The sequence below is a fragment of the Cheilinus undulatus genome, linkage group 13 (genome assembly GCF_018320785.1).
Source record: "Cheilinus undulatus linkage group 13, ASM1832078v1, whole genome shotgun sequence".
NCBI classification, from domain to species: domain Eukaryota; kingdom Metazoa; phylum Chordata; class Actinopteri; order Labriformes; family Labridae; genus Cheilinus; species Cheilinus undulatus.
Genome location: NC_054877.1, coordinates 30,957,433 through 30,976,370, shown reverse-complemented (window position 1 = coordinate 30,976,370; position 18,938 = coordinate 30,957,433). Strand labels below are relative to the sequence as shown.

The following is an 18,938-nucleotide window of genomic DNA, read 5'->3' as shown; positions in this document are numbered from 1 at the left end:
CTCTCTACTGACTAATGGTGCTTGAAACCGGATTTTCTCCAAAACGTGTCAGCTTGGAGACTTTTATTCTGAAGTTTGAAATAACTTTTTGAGGTCGTAAATCCAGTGTCATGTGGCAAGTTTGACATATCTGTTTAATTTCTCAGAGCGAGACAGCAAGTATTTGAGAGAGAGGGAGGGGGTCTGTTTAAGTTGGGCATGACTGTGTTGATAGCTTTGGTGTAAAGTGGGAAAAGATTGATTTTGACACCCCAGGAAATGGTTACTCACCGAATTCCTCAACAGAAATACAACTGTATTCATTTAATCATTTCTATAAACCCCAAGCTATGGCAACCAAATTGGGACACCAGCAGCTTACAAAATATCTCAAAATGAAGCACTGAGTGAGTCATACTATCAAAATAACAGGAGAAACATAACTTAAAACATAGAAAAGGTTTCCCTGTGTTGGTGTTTGCCAATATATATACCATGTTTACTACTGAATTGTCTCTATGACCATTACAGCCATCAGCTGTTCATAAATTCTTCACTAACGTTAGAATTCAAATGGCCTGAAGAGATTGAATAAAGTAATTTAGTCATTTATGTCAGAAGCAAAGATGACATGGAAGTCTGAATAATTAACAAGCATATTAGTCTAATTTTAATTAGACTAATATTTGCTTTTTTTAGTGTTATGATACTGAAAGATATAAGATCAGAGTACCATTTTTTATGCTCAACTGCTGGCTGTATACAGAGTCGTCAGCAATCCACAGGCATTTTTTAAAATTTTGTTCACCGATACCATCATAAATTTCCTTTAAATCTGTTAGCTATTTTGAAACATTTTAAAAGAAATGTCACTAATTGGGTAGCTACATCAACAACAGATTTCTTCAAATTCTTATAGCTCTAATAATCAAATGAAGCAGCTGCTACACAAAGCTGTTTATCATATTTATTTATTTAGCTGTATCTTCCTAAGGAGAATACGAACAGCGCAGCCATCCTCCCCCTCACAGATTTGAGGCTTTCAGTTTTCACCCTGTGGCAGAATCACTGGTTTTCTCTAAAGGCCGTATGTTCTTCAATTATTCCCCTGTGCTTCGTCTTCTGCTGGGTGTGGGTGTGCGTTCAGGGATTAGAGAGAGATAGAGGGCAGACCTCAAGTGAGTTAAGAGGATAACAAAGATAAAGCACGCACATGCACACATGCAGACAAAAACATTCAGGACTACATTTACATGCACACGCAGTCACTTACACACAAACACACATACTCCCAATTGGCTGTCTCCATGGGTAGTAGCAGCTAAGTTAAAGCAGAGCTCTGACACAGGAAAAATGGTGAGTTGAGCAACCATTAAGAGAATTGGGGACAAAAAGCTTTCACTTTATACAGGAATCACTGAAACATTACATATTTGTTACAGCTCATGTAGAGTAAACCAGTGGGGTTTTTTTGCCTTTCTCTTTCCAGCATCTATATTCTCCAAACAGTTCATTACTGATAAAGAATTCAAAAGTTTTATGACTTCTAAATTATTCATCTTTTTTAATAAATAGACATGTTTATTAGGGTACTGGACTCACTGCTGTATTAACTCCTGCCAAGAATTAATCTGAAAGAAATTTTAATCAACTATATTCAAATTCTATAAAAGTTTGTTAACCTTTTGGGAGCTTGATTTGAGTAGAAGAATACAGTTTGTAAACACAGCGCAAGAAATTAAAAGACACGTGTATTACTCACAACATCCCTAAGTAAATCTTCTAAATATAACAAACAACAAGTAATGGTGAAAATTTTAAAATGGTGTTGAGAATAAATAAATGAACCATTCATGAGCCAGGTTTTAAAAGATAATGAAAGGTATAATGAATAAGTGATGAAGAAGGGCTGTTAACCGTGGTTTCCATCAGCACCTAAAAATGTCACTCTCAAATTAATCAACTAACTGAAAATGAACAGTTTACTAGATTATTTAAAACTCTTAAACAGCAATACACCTGCTATTTTATCATGGGGAAATTATGTGTTTCTATCACTCTAGAGGCACATTACATACGAACAATATTGAGGATAATACATACATGATCAGACTGAGCTGTCATATAAAAAAAATAGTCCAAAGACATGTAGGCTTGTCTATGGTTCCTAATCAGCCACTGAAGATAGATAGATAGATAGATAGATAGATAGATAGATAGATAGATAGATAGATAGATAGATAGATAGGACATCCGGAGCATGATTGGGTTGTGTCAATACTTTGACCCGCCCAATGGTGCCCTCTGACCGCTTACTCGCCACATCTAGGTCTCACTTCAGCCTCAATTTTTGGCTCAAATGTGCCTTGAAAATTATGCACAGTATAAATACAAAGCTATAAATATGTAGCTATATATGTGTTGTTATATTTTTGGGGCATTTTTACTGTTTTATAAAGTGCTATACTAAAGCTTTACATCCTCACATTATCAGACTTTCTGCCTGTGTATGCAACTGCATCCCATAGCAATAACTATGTTTGCTGGACAGAGTTTATTCTACTGTCTCATGAATACAGTCTTTCATCTGTGAAATGTCACAGCACTTCCTGGAACCATCACATTCATTCTAAGTTATTATTGTCTCTCTGCATCAAAGTGGTTATTGGAAAACAAATCTGCTGTACACCCATTTCTTTGTCTGCTGCCTGCTGTGCTACATACAGTCAATTAGTGATCGACAACACTTTTCCTTTTCCTCTGACAAGCAGTTAACAACACTGGAATGAAAGGTTACCTGGAGCGTGTAGGTGTTTGATGCTTCACTTCTATAAAGGTCAGCTTCTGATTATAGCGGGTTTTTTTGTTAGGAAGAAACTGCTCCCTGCAACCGAGGCACGAGAAAGTGGGAGATTAAAAGTCAGTATAAAATGTCTCCAGCAAGCAGCAAAAGCATGACACCAATTTTTGACATCATTACTTTCGGTGGTTACAGAGTTTTGCCAGTCACTGATGGATTTCAGCACCACGGAGAGCTCCACCACTTTCCTAAAAACAAGCCTTGTCCACTAGAGAACGCGATTGAGCAGTTTTTAGGCGGAACCTTTGAGCGTCTCAGAACAGGGGAATGTTAACAATGTGACACACTCACCAAATAGCAACAATGTGAAGAGAAGGTAATGAAATAAAGCCTAATTCCTATTTTAAAACGAGTTGTGTTGTATAATAACGCAGTTCAAATGTAACACTATTAATTTTCAAGCAGTCTCACGAATTCGTGTTTTGTCGGTTTGAACGTAGTCGACTCTGCCATGCTAATTAATGTTAGCTACCTGCTCAATGTCAATGCGTCGTTAACATTAAATTAATGGGATTTTTATGCCGTCCTTTCACTAAAATGTCGTTAGAACTCATATGCATTTCATTTGTTTAACCTGTGACTGTATGAGGCGCGTGAGCCGATTTCTGAACGGGGTAAGGCAACAGAGTCTCGCGCACTCAGTAGGCGCTCAGTGATAGGACAGTAGTGATGCATTTGTTTGAACTAATAAAGTATATTCAGTTAGCTGATGATTAGAAAATGAAAGACAGAACGTCCTTTACACATCCAACACTTAATGGCCATGTGTTACACGAGGTTGAAGAAATAGGCCCTGGGTTGTTTTTTTGTTTTTTTCCAAATAAAGTTAGTTTATTTATAGCTTAATTATTTAAAGACATAAGAAGATAAGCTGGTTTGATTTGAAATCCATTAGAACACCTCTGAATAGTCTTTCAGTTGTATATTTACTAAAAAATAAACTGACACATCACTATAATAAATAATGAAATCATTATATAAATACATGCTTAAAGGGGCTGTAAAATAGAGAGAAAGCAATACAGACACAGCACATAAACAAATTCGTAAAGTATTAAGGTACAGAGATTCTGAGAACCCGTTTGTAAACATGACATAGCTCTAATACAGTACAGTGCATAAGTCATATGCCACTATATTAGATTTTTTTTGCTTTAGCAGTGGTTTTGTTGTCATAATTTCTGGAAAGCATCTGACTGAGAGTGGCTTTTTTCATCATGACAGCAACCCAAGGCAAAGCTGCTAATGCAGTGAGATCTTATTAGGATAAAAAAAAAAAGCTTCAACAGTGTCCAGATGTGAATATTACAGAGGCAGTTAGGGTTATCATGCCACCAGAGATATGAACTTATATGAACACTAGTCAAAATCAAATATCTATAACTGTTTCAATATTAGAGAAACAAAACAGAAGTTCAAGGTGCCCAGTATGGTAACTTAATTGTGTCTTTCATCATTCCATTCCATTCATCAAAAATTTCAAGAAAACACTAAAGAACAAGCTATACTACAGGATGGGAAATTAGCACCTGGCCCCTGCCAAATATGGGTATTTTTGAGCAGTTTCAGGTGAATTTTAACTACCTACCAGCCACTAGGGGCAGGTCAATAAAAGTAATGCAACCAAGTGATTTTGTGCTAGTAAACAGCATGAACTGAATCTCTGCACTCTGCTTATTCCTACTCCCTTTATGAGCAGAATCAAGCAGATCTAAATGCTTACTGACTAAAGAGCCCTGCCTATAGTTAATTTTACTGCAAGAAACTTGAAAATAGTACATCTGTTCTCTTGCTGACTTTGCCCTTCACATGCTTAAGTATAGTTCTAAAAACATCCAGCTGTCTTTAAACATGTGGAAATGACATTATTATGTAAAACAACATAACGCTCACTCTTTTCATCATAAACTTTATGATGGTGACAACTCATCTGGTAACTTTAATTGTATAGCACTAGTAAAAACAAGGGTTTACAAAGTGCTTTGACATGTGAAGCAAAGAGAAGAACGAAAGATAAGCTCATAATAAATTAGCTATCTTGCCTCTAAGCTGAGGTTTAGTTGCAATCTGCATTTGACCTGGATGCAAAAGAAAATCTAATCAGCCTCAAAATAACAAAAAACTTTTTTTCTGTTTGTCAATGAGAGAGAGCATGCCAGCATAGTTGAAACATTTCCATTTCTTAAAATGCCTATGACTTGAATGCTATAAGCCTCACCTCTTATACTACCCCTCATTACATTATGCTGTTTGTTAAATAAAGTGGCTGGTTAAAAAAAAAAAAAAAAAGTGGCTGGTAGATTTTTGAATCAAATAGCCATTGTGGCCTGTAGGGGGGAAAAAGTTAATTTCCATCCCTGCTGGACAGTGTGCAGAAGTTTCCTTATAGTGTTGAAAGATTAATTCATTTCTCTCTTAAGCAAGTTTTTTAAGCATTACAGGTTTTTACCCGCTACTGTCAATCATGAAAACAGGAGCAAATTTATCATTTGAAATTTGTAAAATTGAAAGTATCAAAGTTGAAAATTTTGACAGCCTTAGAGGCAGTATGGAGTCACCTAAACATAGAAATCTAACCTACATAAAAAGAAGACCCCTGGGTAGAGGTGATAGAAGCCTGGTGTAATATAACCAAACATGAAAGAAACAACCTTAAAGAGTTTCAGATGTGCTAAGTGCAAGGGGAGGTCACACTAAAAACTAACTTTGTGTTCCTGAAGCCTTTGTTGTTCTGAAAATTGTGCTGTTGTTTGTGTTTGTACATCCTATATTTTCTGGTTATACCTTAATAAAGCGACTGAGTTAAGATATGGATGATCAATAAACCTTTTTCTCAAACAAAGCAGGTGATGACCTTATTTTTTGCACAGTGCTGTGCATGAATAATATTGTCAAGGCATGATTAAATCATTACGCTGTGCTGTTTAGAATAAAACTACTTGTTCAAATTTGCCATTAAATTATTTACAACTCCTTTTAACAGAGACTTATCCAGACTCATACAGGTACACATGAAAACATAATAACACTGCAGTGTTTCCCCTCCTCTGGTGTTTGACTCAGCCAAAACACCTCAATATTTATTCTTGCTCTTGTTTCTAACTGCTGTTGGTGTCTCATTGATAAATGGGTTGAGAACAGCGAGCCGTGGGGCAATCTTTACTAATGCTGTGCTCAAACACTGAAAATAAAAACTACAACCATGTGACAAATAGTTTGCTTTGGTAAATGCAACCAAGAATAACATTGGCAGAATTATTTATAAGCACAGGCTGACTTTCAGATTTATAAAAAGTTAACACATCCTGTAGAAAGTTCTGGTAGAGGAGGCTCATCTCCCTTTATTCATTCTATCTTTTTCTGACTTGACAATGTTAAAAACTCTTTCATGTGTTTTCCTTTAAGGTTTTAAACAGCTGAGTAAAACCAAGATGGCCTCCTGCCGTGTACCACTGGTCCTGCTAGCCTGCGGCTCCTTTAATCCCATCACCAACCAGCACATGAGGCTGTTTGAGCTGGCCAGAGACCACATGCACAGCACAGGTCAGATCCACACTTCACAGGCACTGTGTGTGCTTTCTTTCTGTGTCTCAGTTGACTTTACTGATGCCCTGCAGGGTCAAATCTGCTTCTCTAAAAGCTCCTCCTTAATGCTCACCATATAAAATTCTTTTAATTAACAGGGCATCAAATGACAGTGTGAGGAGTGAGAGAGAGAGTGATTAAGCCACAAAGCATCATGACCCAGCTCTGATGCTCTTTAGGGCTTTTTTTTTTTTTTTAACTCTAGCTCATTGTTTTTATTTTATAGTCTACAGAATCACTGTTGGCTCTGCTGCTTTCATCCACCACAGTGATAAACATATTCTCTCTGATCTATGCGGCGCTAAACAAACAAATTAAGAGAGAAGCAGCAGAAGAAAGTTTAAATTGAAGTAAATAAAAAATGCAGATATTTATCTCAGGAGCTGGTTAAAAATAGATGTTTAAAAGAGAATTATCCAACATTTAAACATGACAGGCTACCATGAACACATCTCAAATGTGTACACTAGAGTTACCTTAGAGCGCTCTCACACTGGGGCCTGTTCCCCTGTGTCGTGCTAAAGCATGACTGCCCCACCTTCCCACACCCCCAGCTGGCATGCCCTTCTAGTGCTTGCTCATATCGTCATAATATCACACACCCAGTTTACAAGAGACACAGCCCCAGAGGCTGCACAGTGAAGAAATACACAGACGACACGACAGAAACTTTACTCACTTTATGACTTATTTTGAGTCTTTTGCGTCAGACATGGTTATTATAAAGGATTGTCAAAAGGAACGGTCTGTCCGCATTTTGGACCCAAGCTTGTGAAGGTGTGTAAGTAATTGCACAATGCCAAGGACACCTCTTTGATCCATGCCAGAGCCAGGGAAGTACATGTTTTTTGAGCATGGCACAGAGCATCCACACTGGTCAAACAAATTGGACTTTAGGGGTCAAACATACTTGAGCACATTACAGATTGCTGAGAGCGAGCGCGCTTTGTGTTACATGGGCCGATTTCCCAACTTCCAAATTCTCAGCCTCTAAATTTGTGAGTCCTAAATGTTGCCCCAATGTTTAATCATCATGTCAGTGAGGGCTTTGACGCAGATTTAACAATTCCAGGCACTTCTGTTATTCTCCGTTTCTCCAAACTTTTTTGTTAAGATTAACAAAGAATTTATTGCTAATTTGATGATGCTAAGAAATCTTATTTTCTATTTGCCATCTAAATGTTAACAAATACTGTTCATTAAAGTTGTATTCAGTAAAGTTTGAACTAGAGATACATCGACTGTAAGAGGAGGGCCAATGGGATACCGATCTTTAAAATAATTCAGATGATGGCCAATACTGATGTTTTAATTTATTCTCTCATGTTGTGGATGTTAAACTGATGCATCTGTGCCTCCTAGTTTAAACAAAAAAAAATGTAATTTACGCAGAACAAGCATGGGTGTGATGGGGAAAAATGCAAATGAAAATATAGTTGATCACTTTGATTTTGGTTTGGTCCCTTTGCAGATAAGTTTCCTGTGTTTTTGGTAAACGTCTGTAAAAGTTAATATTGATGTCTTTTGTACATTTGGTAGTTTGGTTAACCCTCCAAGCCCTGCTGGATCGCAGACAATCCTAAGCGGTAGCACATGCAGTTGTTACAATATCTCAGGAGATGGATCTCTATGGAGTAAATTGTTATTAGAAGCGTACTCTTTTGACTATTTACTCATGACTCATGGTGTTTATATCCCCTTCAAAACATTATTTATTCAGAGATTTGATACTACAAATCCACATTACTTAATCCAGGATGTTCTGACTTTTTATTTTGTTTTTCACAATGGAAAACAAAACAGTGTTGCTACCAGTTCTCTGTTTGACACCAGAAGAGAAAAACAACAACTCCCAGCTTGTGTGCCGCCGCCGGTCAGTCACGATGCTCCAGTTTCTTCTATTGTTTCTTGGTGTCAGCAACCAATCAGGGCCAGCCAAAGATCAACAAGAGACCAGATAATTATCTGCCAGTTTGGGAAGGAAAGAAAAAAATCCTTTTCTATGGCTCAAATAATTTAAAGAGGACATTCATGCTCCTTAAATGAGATTCATGTGCATTTTACATTCTGGAGTACCACATGTGCAAAATGTGTGGGTTTACAGAGATAAATGATGATGACATTTTCTGTTGGGTGTTTTTTAGCCAGTTTTTTTTTTCTCCTGATAGACAAGGCTTTTAATGAATGATGCAACTTGTTTCTGGGCAACATGTGATGTAATGTAAATGTCAAACCCCATGGACTAAAAGGCCCTCAGCCACCACCCTAAAGCCTAAAAAATGAGCCCTCACAGGCAGACAGCATCAAGTCAAATCTGCAAGTGTTTAAGTCTGCAAAAGCTTGATATAAAAAGATGCAATGACAGTTAATGGACACGCTATCATGACATCACAGGTTGCCTGGAAACAGAAGGCTTGATTAAATAATAAGAAAAAGCCATCTCTCAGTATTTATTTGTATTTCTTTTATTACTGCACTTTTTTAGAACACTGTCACAAGTCAGGAAAAGCTTACCAGTAACGATCAATACTTTTGGAACATTTGGCTGAAAAAAATCTCCAGCTGTTCTATAAATAACCATAAAGCCCTCTGAACTATGCTGGTCAATTAAGCTAAGTTTAGTTTTCCATTAGGTCCATGTAAATGCATTTTTTCCTAACTTAATTTGATTCGGTTTAAACATATGAACATTTACATTTAGTTGAAGGCTGGATGGTCCTGCCCCTTATGCCACCAAGGTTGCAATAAACCCTGGTTAACTCCACAGGGAAGTCTGCAAATATGTGGACTTATGGAAGATGCTCTATTAGCTGTTGAAAAGTCTTCATCAGAGACAGCCCTAAACACTCCACACTTATCACGGACATGCCTCTAAGTCCACCGGTCTGCAGACTTTAGATTTAGCTATACACTCACACACTACACTCCTTATGCCATTAAAGTCTGTGAGGGTTCAGTGCTCAGGCTTTAGGGTGGAGATTGGGATCAGGCCTTTCTGTTCTTGATATGCTCCTTGGAGGTCTAACCTCCTTTCAGCCCACAATTGCTGATGCTAAAAAGGCTCGACCTACACTTCCTGTGAAGTATGAATAAAAAGCTCATTCACCCTTCATTCGCACAGTCCCATGCAACAACCGTGTCAGCAGATGCAGGCTTCCAACATACAGAAAAAAAACAGCTCTTTTGCTTCTAAAGCTGCTGGTAATGAGAGACCTGGCCTGGTCACATGTTCATAACGACATCATTATACCTTCAGAGCTATTCCTCTCCTGAGTCAGCTCTCTATAAGGTGCTTTATGAATACATGAACAGAGCAGGAACATAAATAATGCTCTTAGAGTTTCTCTTTAACCTCTCACCTATAACACGGCAGCTTACTGATTCCAGCGAGATTAGAAATTTAGATTTAACTCTACCTGTTGCTGAATGTTTGCGCTATAACTACACATAGATCTGCTTATTAGAAGTTAGAGTCTGCCGTAGTGAACATGAATGCAGAACACAAGTAGCACCCACTTTTTAGTCTGGCTTTTGCCTGAGTGTGACAAATTTTAGGGCATGTTATTTATTATTTATTTGCTTTTATTGATTCTTTTATAATCTTATTCTGCATTGTTTTGGATTCTCTCCGTGGGTTTAAAAATCGTATTTAAGTTCTTTTTTTTCAGGCTGTCTTGTATATCAGTGGATTATATATATATATATATGTATATATATATATATATATATATATATATATATATATATACATATATATATATAAAATAGTTAACTTTTTCAAGTGTATTTTTATTGGATTTATGAAAGCAGCTCTTAATCTTAATGTACTTTGTTCTCGGTGTTCCTGAAGTGTCTTGATATTATTTATTTATTCCCTTCACGTTTTTTGGTAAATTGTTTTCTATTAATTTAAACACTTAATCCTGTGGTTCCTCATCACAAAGTCATGCTAGAGTTTCCTAAGTTTGTCATTCTCTGGGTTGTAAGTGTTTTAGTCTTGTCTTTGTGAGAGAAATTTTGTTTTAACCCTGTATGAATTGGGGGCAGTTTTGTGAGGGCTGCTGATTATTATTATTATTATTGTTATTTTTATTTTTGTAAAGCCTTTTAAACTATATTTTTGGATGTACACAAAGTGCTATACAAATCATATTGATTGACTGGTTGATATTTACTTCTGGAATCTACTAAAAAAATGCAAATCTGTTTAATGTTGTTGTCTTATGCGTTGACTAAATCAGTTTCTACACCATAGCTCATACAGCCTATAACGAGTTACCTTCAAGCAAAACAATGATCCAAAGTACTCAGCTAAAGCTACACAGAAATTGTTTATAGACAACAAGGTTAATGTTCTGGAGTTGCTGAGTAAAGCCCAGACTTCAAGCCAATACAGAATTTGTGGCTTGACTTGAAAAAGGCTGTTCACACCCTTTCTTCTTTGCAACCTGACAGTTTGAGCAGTTTTGCAAGGAAGAAAGAAAGAAAGGAGTAAAATTAAGGTGCATCTACTAAATATTGACTTAAAGAGGGCGAATATTTATGCAGTTACTTATTTTACATCACATATATGAATTAAATTGGCATTACATTGTAGAAATCTGTTCTCAGTATGACATTAAACAGGGGTTTTGTAATTGTTTTTTGTATAAAAAAAAACTAATCATATTGACCGTGATTGATTTATAAAATCAATAAAAACATCCAGTGGGATGAATACATTTAACAGGCACTGTAGGTAGTTCTGCTGTTTTTTAGCACCTTTCTTAGTGATTTTAAGCAGGTGTCCTGAAATGTTTGATCTGGAGTAGCACTGATGAAATGAATACCAGGATCTCTCTGCGATGACTCTATCTGCTGATTTATATTCCATTTCTGTATCATCTGACATGACCCAGAAAAGCTGTTTTGATCCTCTCTCCCCTCAGGCCGGTACCAGGTGGTGGGTGGCATCGTGTCTCCAGTGAGTGACGGTTATGGAAAGCAAGGCCTGGTACTGGCTAAGCACAGAATTGCAATGGCAAAGCTGGCGCTGCAGAGCTCTAACTGGGTCACAGTTGATGAATGGGAGAGCCAACAGCTGGACTGGACAGAGACTGTGGTCACCATGAGGTACACACTCTTAACATCAAAGTTCAAGCTGCTTCTTTTAAGCTATTAGGTTGATCATAAGTGAACATGTGGGGAACTTAAGGATAAAGTAAGTCTTTAAGAGGAATATTTATTCTCCTCTGATGCGTCCCAGTTTTACCACAGCAGCAGTGGTGCTGGGAGATGTGTTCTCCTTGGCTGCTCTTCCACCAGCCCACGGCGTGCCAACTTCAACCGATTATTTAAGAGTGTTGCCAGGCGCCCTCCCTGAGTCTCAATTACAAGCTCTGGGCTGCCAGACCAGGCTGGACCCACGTCAGGTCTGGGTTTTTCATGAGGTGAAATCAGGGGCACAAGCTGCAAAATTTATTGGCCAATGTAAAAGCTGTCTGGGCAACATGAATGTGAGGGCTGAAGAGGCGGCAGAGTTGATCTGAATTATAAATAAACATCTTGATATTGGAAAAGCTCACTGTGCAGCAATAGGAAATGTATTTTCAGATTGGTTTTTATTAAAGGTATGGCCTAAGGGAACAATCTTTCAGTGGACCCATACACACTGTATGTAGTCTGATATTTTATTCTTATTTTATAAAGGTCTCTTTCTGTAGGTTCATTTAATTTCTTTCATTCTGTTCCTCCTTCCTTCCTCTCCACACTGCTAACAAAGTCCCTCATGAGTGCACCCCCCACCCAGCACGCACGTTTGTGCAACATGGGTGCTGATCAAGGCATGAAACAGCTTGTTGTGCTGAGGCCATGTCACCCCACTACATAATACGCACACACAAATGAACTCACACATCTTTAAGAAGCTTAACATGGAAACAGGGAACTTTTCATTCATGTCTCTTACATGTTCCTACGTTGCTCATGGGTATGTAACTCTCTTAGATCATTTAGGTAAAGCTTTAATGACATGATGTTTTTTACATATCAGCCAAGCAACACATGAAAATAATGTACAGACAAATACAAACAGCACCAGATTTCACCATCTACAGTCTATAATATCATAAATAGATTCTGAGTTTTTGCAGTGAAATAGTATGGGTTCAGCTCATCCGTATTGTTGAGTCTGGTGTCTTTTATCTTCCTCTTGACATTTCTTCAGAGATTCTCTATGGGGTTCAGGTCAGGCCAGTTGGCTGGCCAATCAAACTCAGTAACACCATGGTCAGCCAACCGGTTTCTGGTAGTTTTGGCTTCCCTGTGGGCAGGTGCTAAGTCCTCCTGGAAAAGGAAATCAGTATCTCCATAAAGCTTCTCAGCAGATGAAAACATCTCCTGGTAGATGGCTGACTGCGTTGACTGTGGACTTGATAAAGCACAGTGGACCAACAGCAGCAGATGACATGGCACCTCAAACTATCACTGACTGTGGAAACTGAAAATGGTGAACTGTAGCCAATTTCCTGGACATTTCTGTGTGTGGTGGGTCTTGAGCCACAGACTCCTTCTGCTTTGTTTGACAGTCCTCTGAAGCCTGAGCTCATCCCTCTTGCTTGTGCATCTTTTCTTACCACACCTTTCCCTTCTAGTGGACTTTCCATGAATATTCTTTGATACAGCCTCAGGGAACAGCCTGTCCTTTCAGCAGTGGCTTTCCCTCCTTGTGGAGGGTGAGAATAATGGTCTTCTGGAAAATCATCAAGTCAGCAGTCTTCCCGATGATTGTTGTGTGCACTGACCCAGAATGAGGGACTGGGCTCCAGAAACCTTTGGAAATAGGTCTTTTCCACGATATTCTAATATTTTTAGATAGTAGGTTTGTTTTTGTTTTTTTTTTAATTTTGTTAGCTGTAAGCCATTATCATCAAGATTAAAACAAAAAACTTGACATGTTTCTTCTTGTAAGAGATACAGATCTTGAATACATGAAAGTTTAACTTTCTGGATTAAATTACTGAAAAAAATGAACTTTTACATGACATTTTAATTTTTTGAGATGCGCTAGTATGTCTGAGGCACAAACACTTTGTCCATAGGGAGTAACAAAGTCAACACCAACCCAAAGTTCTTTACAGGAGCTTTTATAAGTAATAAAGAACTTTTTTTGTTGTTGTTGTTGTTGTTGTTGTTGTTGTATAAAGTCATAGAGATGAATTTCAACCTTTATTTCTCATATTTTCTGTTTGTGGCAGGTATCATTATGGCCGGGTTCTGAAAGAGTATGAATGCAACAAGGAACAAGACAGCTTCAATAGAAATCCCACTTCACTATCAAGTAAGAATCTCTCACTGTTCAGAGTTTAGGATCAGTTCATAAATACTTTTATCACTTCCTGCTCTCTTTTTTTCTAATTTTGATCAGTTTTTTGTGGTTGTTTTGACACTGTTTTCTTTTCTCATTTTGCATGGCAGCTTTGGCTTGTTGGTTTTACTTGTTGTTCCAGTAATTATAATAATGATAGTTGAGTTTTTTGAGCATGTCCAAGGATGTTGCACCAGAATGCACCAGGAGAGAGTTCCAGAGGTTAGGGCCTCCACACTATCCCCAGCAAAAGTCAACAGGTTGGTGTGGAGAATGGAGAACAGACCAACAGCTGGGGACTGGAGGTTCTGGGATAGAGTATGAGGGTGGTGAAGGTCTGACAGGTACTGGAGGGCAAGATCATGCAGAGATAGGTAGTTGAGAGGATTTTGTTTGTAATGGGGGACTTCAGTAGGAGCCATTGAAGGTGCATGAGGGTGGGAGTGATATGCTGCCAAGGCTTTGTGTGTTTGAAAACCTTGGCAGCTGAGTTCTGCGCTGGAACCTGTCCAGGGTTTTGCTAGGTATACCCCAGACAAAGCTGTAATGGAATAATTCAGACAGGAAGTGATGAAGGCATGTTGAAGGGATTCTGCCACAGAGTCACTGAGTGATGGCTAGAGTCAGGAGATATAATTATAAATATATTGATTACCAAGAAGCATAATATGCCCTGTCATTGTCCCAAAAGGATGAATCCAAGGGCCTTTGTTGAACATTTTCTTCTGCACCACCAGCTGATCAAAGTTTGACTTTTCACAATTATTAAGTTTTAACAGAGTGAGAGCCAATTACCCACTGTTTTTGGTAACAGTAAACCAGCAGACCATCAACATGTTGTCATTTAAAAGTAGCATGTTGGCATGCTAAATTTAGGTTTAAGGTGCTAAAAAAAACTTCAGGGATTCATTGTTGTGACCCTTTATAAGATTAGCAGACATTATAATGGTATATTTTGAGTGAACATGCTTGATCAAGCAGGTTTTAAACTTATTCATATCTTTAAAAGCTGTGTTTGAGGCTTTGCATTGATCTTGTATAATGTGCCTCTGCTTAACACAAGCTAAATGAAAGCCCACAACTGCTTTGTTGTTCTGACTAACAACAGTTGAAGAGTATTAGGGTTAGTTTTAAAACTTCTAAGACTTTGTGTGTTTAATCCTATGTATTCATGTGTGTGGTTGTAGTTTACAGCGTGGTTGAACTCTGTGGTTGTGTAACTGAAAGGTAGCAAATCCATGTTAAGGAACATTTTTTAAGATTCTCAGTAAGTTTTAATTGTTTGTTCCACTAATTAGGCCATCAAAAATGAGAGGGGGAGATTTCAGACCAAAAACACTGGTATAACTGATCCAGGTCCAGGCACTCTATATGGTTTGAAAAATGTAAAAAGTGATTTTAGTCCACCAGTGTGTCCTGGAATAAATCTGTACCTGCCGGAGACAAGCCTGACACATGCCGACAAATGGGTGTTGCTTAGAAAAGTCAAGTTCGAAAGCATTTGTTATGTCAGGGCCTTTTCCCCCTGGTAATATGCTGGAGATGACCAGAGGTTTTCAGGCTCTTGGGACATCCACAGCATGGCCAGGGACATGTGTCAACGCTTCTGCCTACCCAGACAGTACCCACAGCCGTGCCTGCTTGGCCTTACTACACCCTAAAGGTGTTGGCTTTGTTATTCTTTCAACAGGTTATTTTCCTGTGCCCCTGGTATGCGAGGACATCCAGAACAAGACTGGGCTTGTGTCAATCTTCCTTCTCGCTCAATGGTGCCCCCCAGTGGCTTTTCACCTCATCTTCACCATACTTTAGCCTCTATTTTTGGTCCAAACCTGTCTTAAAGTTTTGCACAGAACTGTATTTTTTGTCAATATTGCCCAGTTCTATGTTAATCACACAGGTCCAGATAAACTTTTTTTTTCATGATGAAAAAGCAAAAAATAAGGCCTGAATTACTTGAAATAAATAAACAATACACTTCCTCTGCAGAAAGCAAATTTGAGTTGAAAAGTAACTTAAAAAGTGAACTTTAGATAACATGGTGCATCATGATTTTAGAGTGATAATGACACTTTTAGCAGTTACATCAAGATAAAAATGTGTGTTAGTGAAAAAGTACTTTTTAGGTCAAACAGCATTATTTTTTGCCCACTTGTCGACATTTTACGTTTAGATTTTTCTTTAAAATTGCGTAAGAATCATAAATACAACTGTCTGCTAAGTGTAAGTTCTCTTAGGTAGCGCCCCCCTGGACTGTTCTTTGTTTGGGCACCAGATCTTTCTCTCTTTTTTTTTTTTAAGATATTTTTCAGCTTTTTATGCCTTTAATGCTAGTAGAAGACAGTGGATAGAATAGTAAAGTGAAGAGACATGCAGGAAAGTGCCGCAGGCTTGATTCGAACCCAGGCCGACCGCATATATAGGGTGGTGCCTTAAACCACTAGGCCACCTGCACCCCAGTCCTGGATTTAATACGTTTGGCTCCGCCCCTGCCTTTAATTGATTGAACACCAATTTTAATCTCTACAGCCCTATATGAACTGAAGGTCTTTTACATTGTTGAAACCACCTGGAGTGCCTGGACCTGGATAATTTTTGACTGAAATTATTTTTTTTCTCAAGCCCTCCTCCTTTCATAAGCACTGCTGTTTTAAGGGAGTTCAGACACATTCCTGTTGTCTTTCTTTTTGAACAATAACAAAAGAGTTTTCATACACTGTTAGCAAAGACTTGGCACAAAAATAACACTTGTTTACAGAGTTGGTCTGATAGGTCTCCAGAGTTAGAGTTTGTTTTTACCAGAAAAGCTGAGCTAATAGGTGCTGCTGTGATTTACTTTAGCAGGAAGCACCACGAATATAAAAAAGTTCAGTAAAATTTAAAACTAGTAAGTCATTTTTCTCTGTTTCCTGCTTCAGACATAATATGTTCACTCACTCTTTCCCTAATTATCACATCACCAGTGTCTCCTGTGTTTTGATTTTCCACATTAGAGAGGGCACTCTTGCATTGGCTTTTTTTGCCTGACTGTGAACCTGCCAGCTGCCAAACACCCTCGGACTGTTTCCATGTTTTCAAAAGTACTACAACAAGAGTATTATGCCACTTTTAGCTAACACATTACTGAATACTACTTTATATGTAAAATCATCTGAGAATAAAATGTATTTTGAAGATAAATACAAAGGTTTCAGGTGTCTGAGATAAAGCAAACTCTTTGTTTTGTTTTTGTTTTATGTGTGACTCAACTACAGTTCTAAAAAATGATTCATGATTGGTACTTTTAAAAATCCAAATAACTTCAGTGAGGCAGAAGTTCACTGCATAACAACTTTTTCTCAGCTATAGACTTCAAAATGATGAGATATTACCTGCTTCTTACTTATTTCACTGTGTGGTATCCTTTCAGTGGTGACAAATTTAAAGAAATCCCAGTAAAGTAGTACACATCCTTCCTTTTCCTCTTCTTCTTCCCTCAGACGTCAGCCCCCAGCTGAAACTCCTCTGCGGAGCTGATTTCCTCGACACCTTTAAGGTTCCTGGCCTTTGGCAGGACGAGCATGTGGAGGAAGTAGCTGGACGTTTCGGTCTCGTCTGCGTCAGTCGAGGGGGTCTTCAGCCTGAGCAAGCCGTGCACGAGTCGGACACGCTTTCCCGGCACGGTCAAAACATCTTCCTGGTGAGGGAGTGGGTGAGGAACGAAACAAGCGCCACTGAGGTGCGGCGTGCTTTGAGACGCGGTCAGAGCGTGAAGTATCTGATCCCGGACTCTGTAATTGAATATATTCACCAACACGATCTCTACACAGAGGACAGCGAGAGGAAGAACGAGGGCACGGTGCTGAGGCCGCTCACCAAACAGGCAAAAAAGCCAGTGAAGAGTTTGGATGACTGATACATGGAAGACTGATCAAGAGAAGCCTGAAAGTGTGAAATTACCCACAGATCAGTGCCTCTCTTCTGGGACTTGAAGCTCTGTTAAGTTCAGACTGCAAAGTGATTAAAAAAATGCACAAGCTGCAAACATCTACAAAGACACAGTGATTTGCCAAAATGTTTTTCCACCTGTTTTCATGTAGAAACATCTACACTGTGCAGTCATCATTTGAAATTATACACATCAAGAGTGCACATCCTGAGCCTCATCTTTTTGCCAGCATGTGAAAGAAAATTTTTGCAGAAGTCATACTCATTATTTTTACACATTACACATCAATGCAGAGTGATCATTTGAAATAAAATCCAGTATATTTACGGTGTTTATGTCTGATTGGTGTTTTTCCCCCTTGAAGCTGCAAAAAGTCATTAATTTTGACGGTGACCTTTTAAGTTCTTTTGTTTGCTGTAAGTGTTAATGAGCTCTTAATGTATATTAAATATCCCAGTGTTTCTTTGTTTATTTGCACTGATTCCATTTTGATCTACAAAAATGCCCACTGTTTGCATTTTTAATTGTAGAAAACTAATTCCTGTTTTTAAATTCTTTGTTTGTGTTTATACTCTGCAGCCTCCTGACAGCTAAATCTTTTCAGTTTCACCATTATCACCCACACACAGCGTCTGCACATTTCCACCAAAGGATTTAAAGTAATCCTGACAGTTGCTCGGCTACAGGAAGTGTTTTCTCACTGAGGCCAGTGGCTGGAAGCGTCTGTGAGTGATACTAACTGGCATCCTTTGATAGATGCTTTGCATATATGTGTGTCTTTGTGTTCAATCTGTAGAAGGATTGAGACGGTGTGCTGGCTGCAGCCGGCCCAAAAAGAGAGATTATCAAATTAATTGAGTTCTCTCTGCAAAACAAAAGATGTGACAGGGCCTTTATGCTTTATTTAATTGTTGCAGTTGGATCATTTCAGGCTCAGGTGATTCTGCTTTTGTTCTCTTTTATTCAAAGGCTGGTTGATAGTTTAATAGAGGGCCCTGAATCGTTACTCTTACCCTGGTTTTACCATGATTAAAACAGGCTCTTTTTACACAACAGGGCCTAGATGAACATGTCACACGTGGAGCTCCGTGTAGGTTCGGCTCCGTTAATTCATAATGGAAGTGTGTTCACCCTAATCCCACACACAGTTAGACACACAACCACTCAAGTGTTTTCCACGTTATGTGTGCATGCCGCATGTTCCCAACATACATTGTGTGGAGGGGATTGAGTGGGTTACG

At 38.4% G+C, this 18,938-nt stretch overlaps 1 protein-coding gene across 1 annotated transcript; it reads left to right on the top strand.

The window, feature by feature from the left end:
* The first annotated feature begins 3,088 nt into the window (after positions 1-3,088).
* nmnat3 (nicotinamide nucleotide adenylyltransferase 3) lies at positions 3,089-18,163 on the top strand. The gene is made up of 5 exons (XM_041803311.1): positions 3,089-3,155; positions 6,245-6,382; positions 11,353-11,536; positions 13,660-13,742; positions 17,249-18,163. Exons 2-5 carry the CDS (start codon positions 6,271-6,273, stop codon positions 17,662-17,664), a joined length of 795 nt encoding a protein of 264 aa, XP_041659245.1. The 5' UTR covers positions 3,089-3,155; positions 6,245-6,270; the 3' UTR covers positions 17,665-18,163.
* Positions 18,164-18,938: the final 775 nt, after the last annotated feature.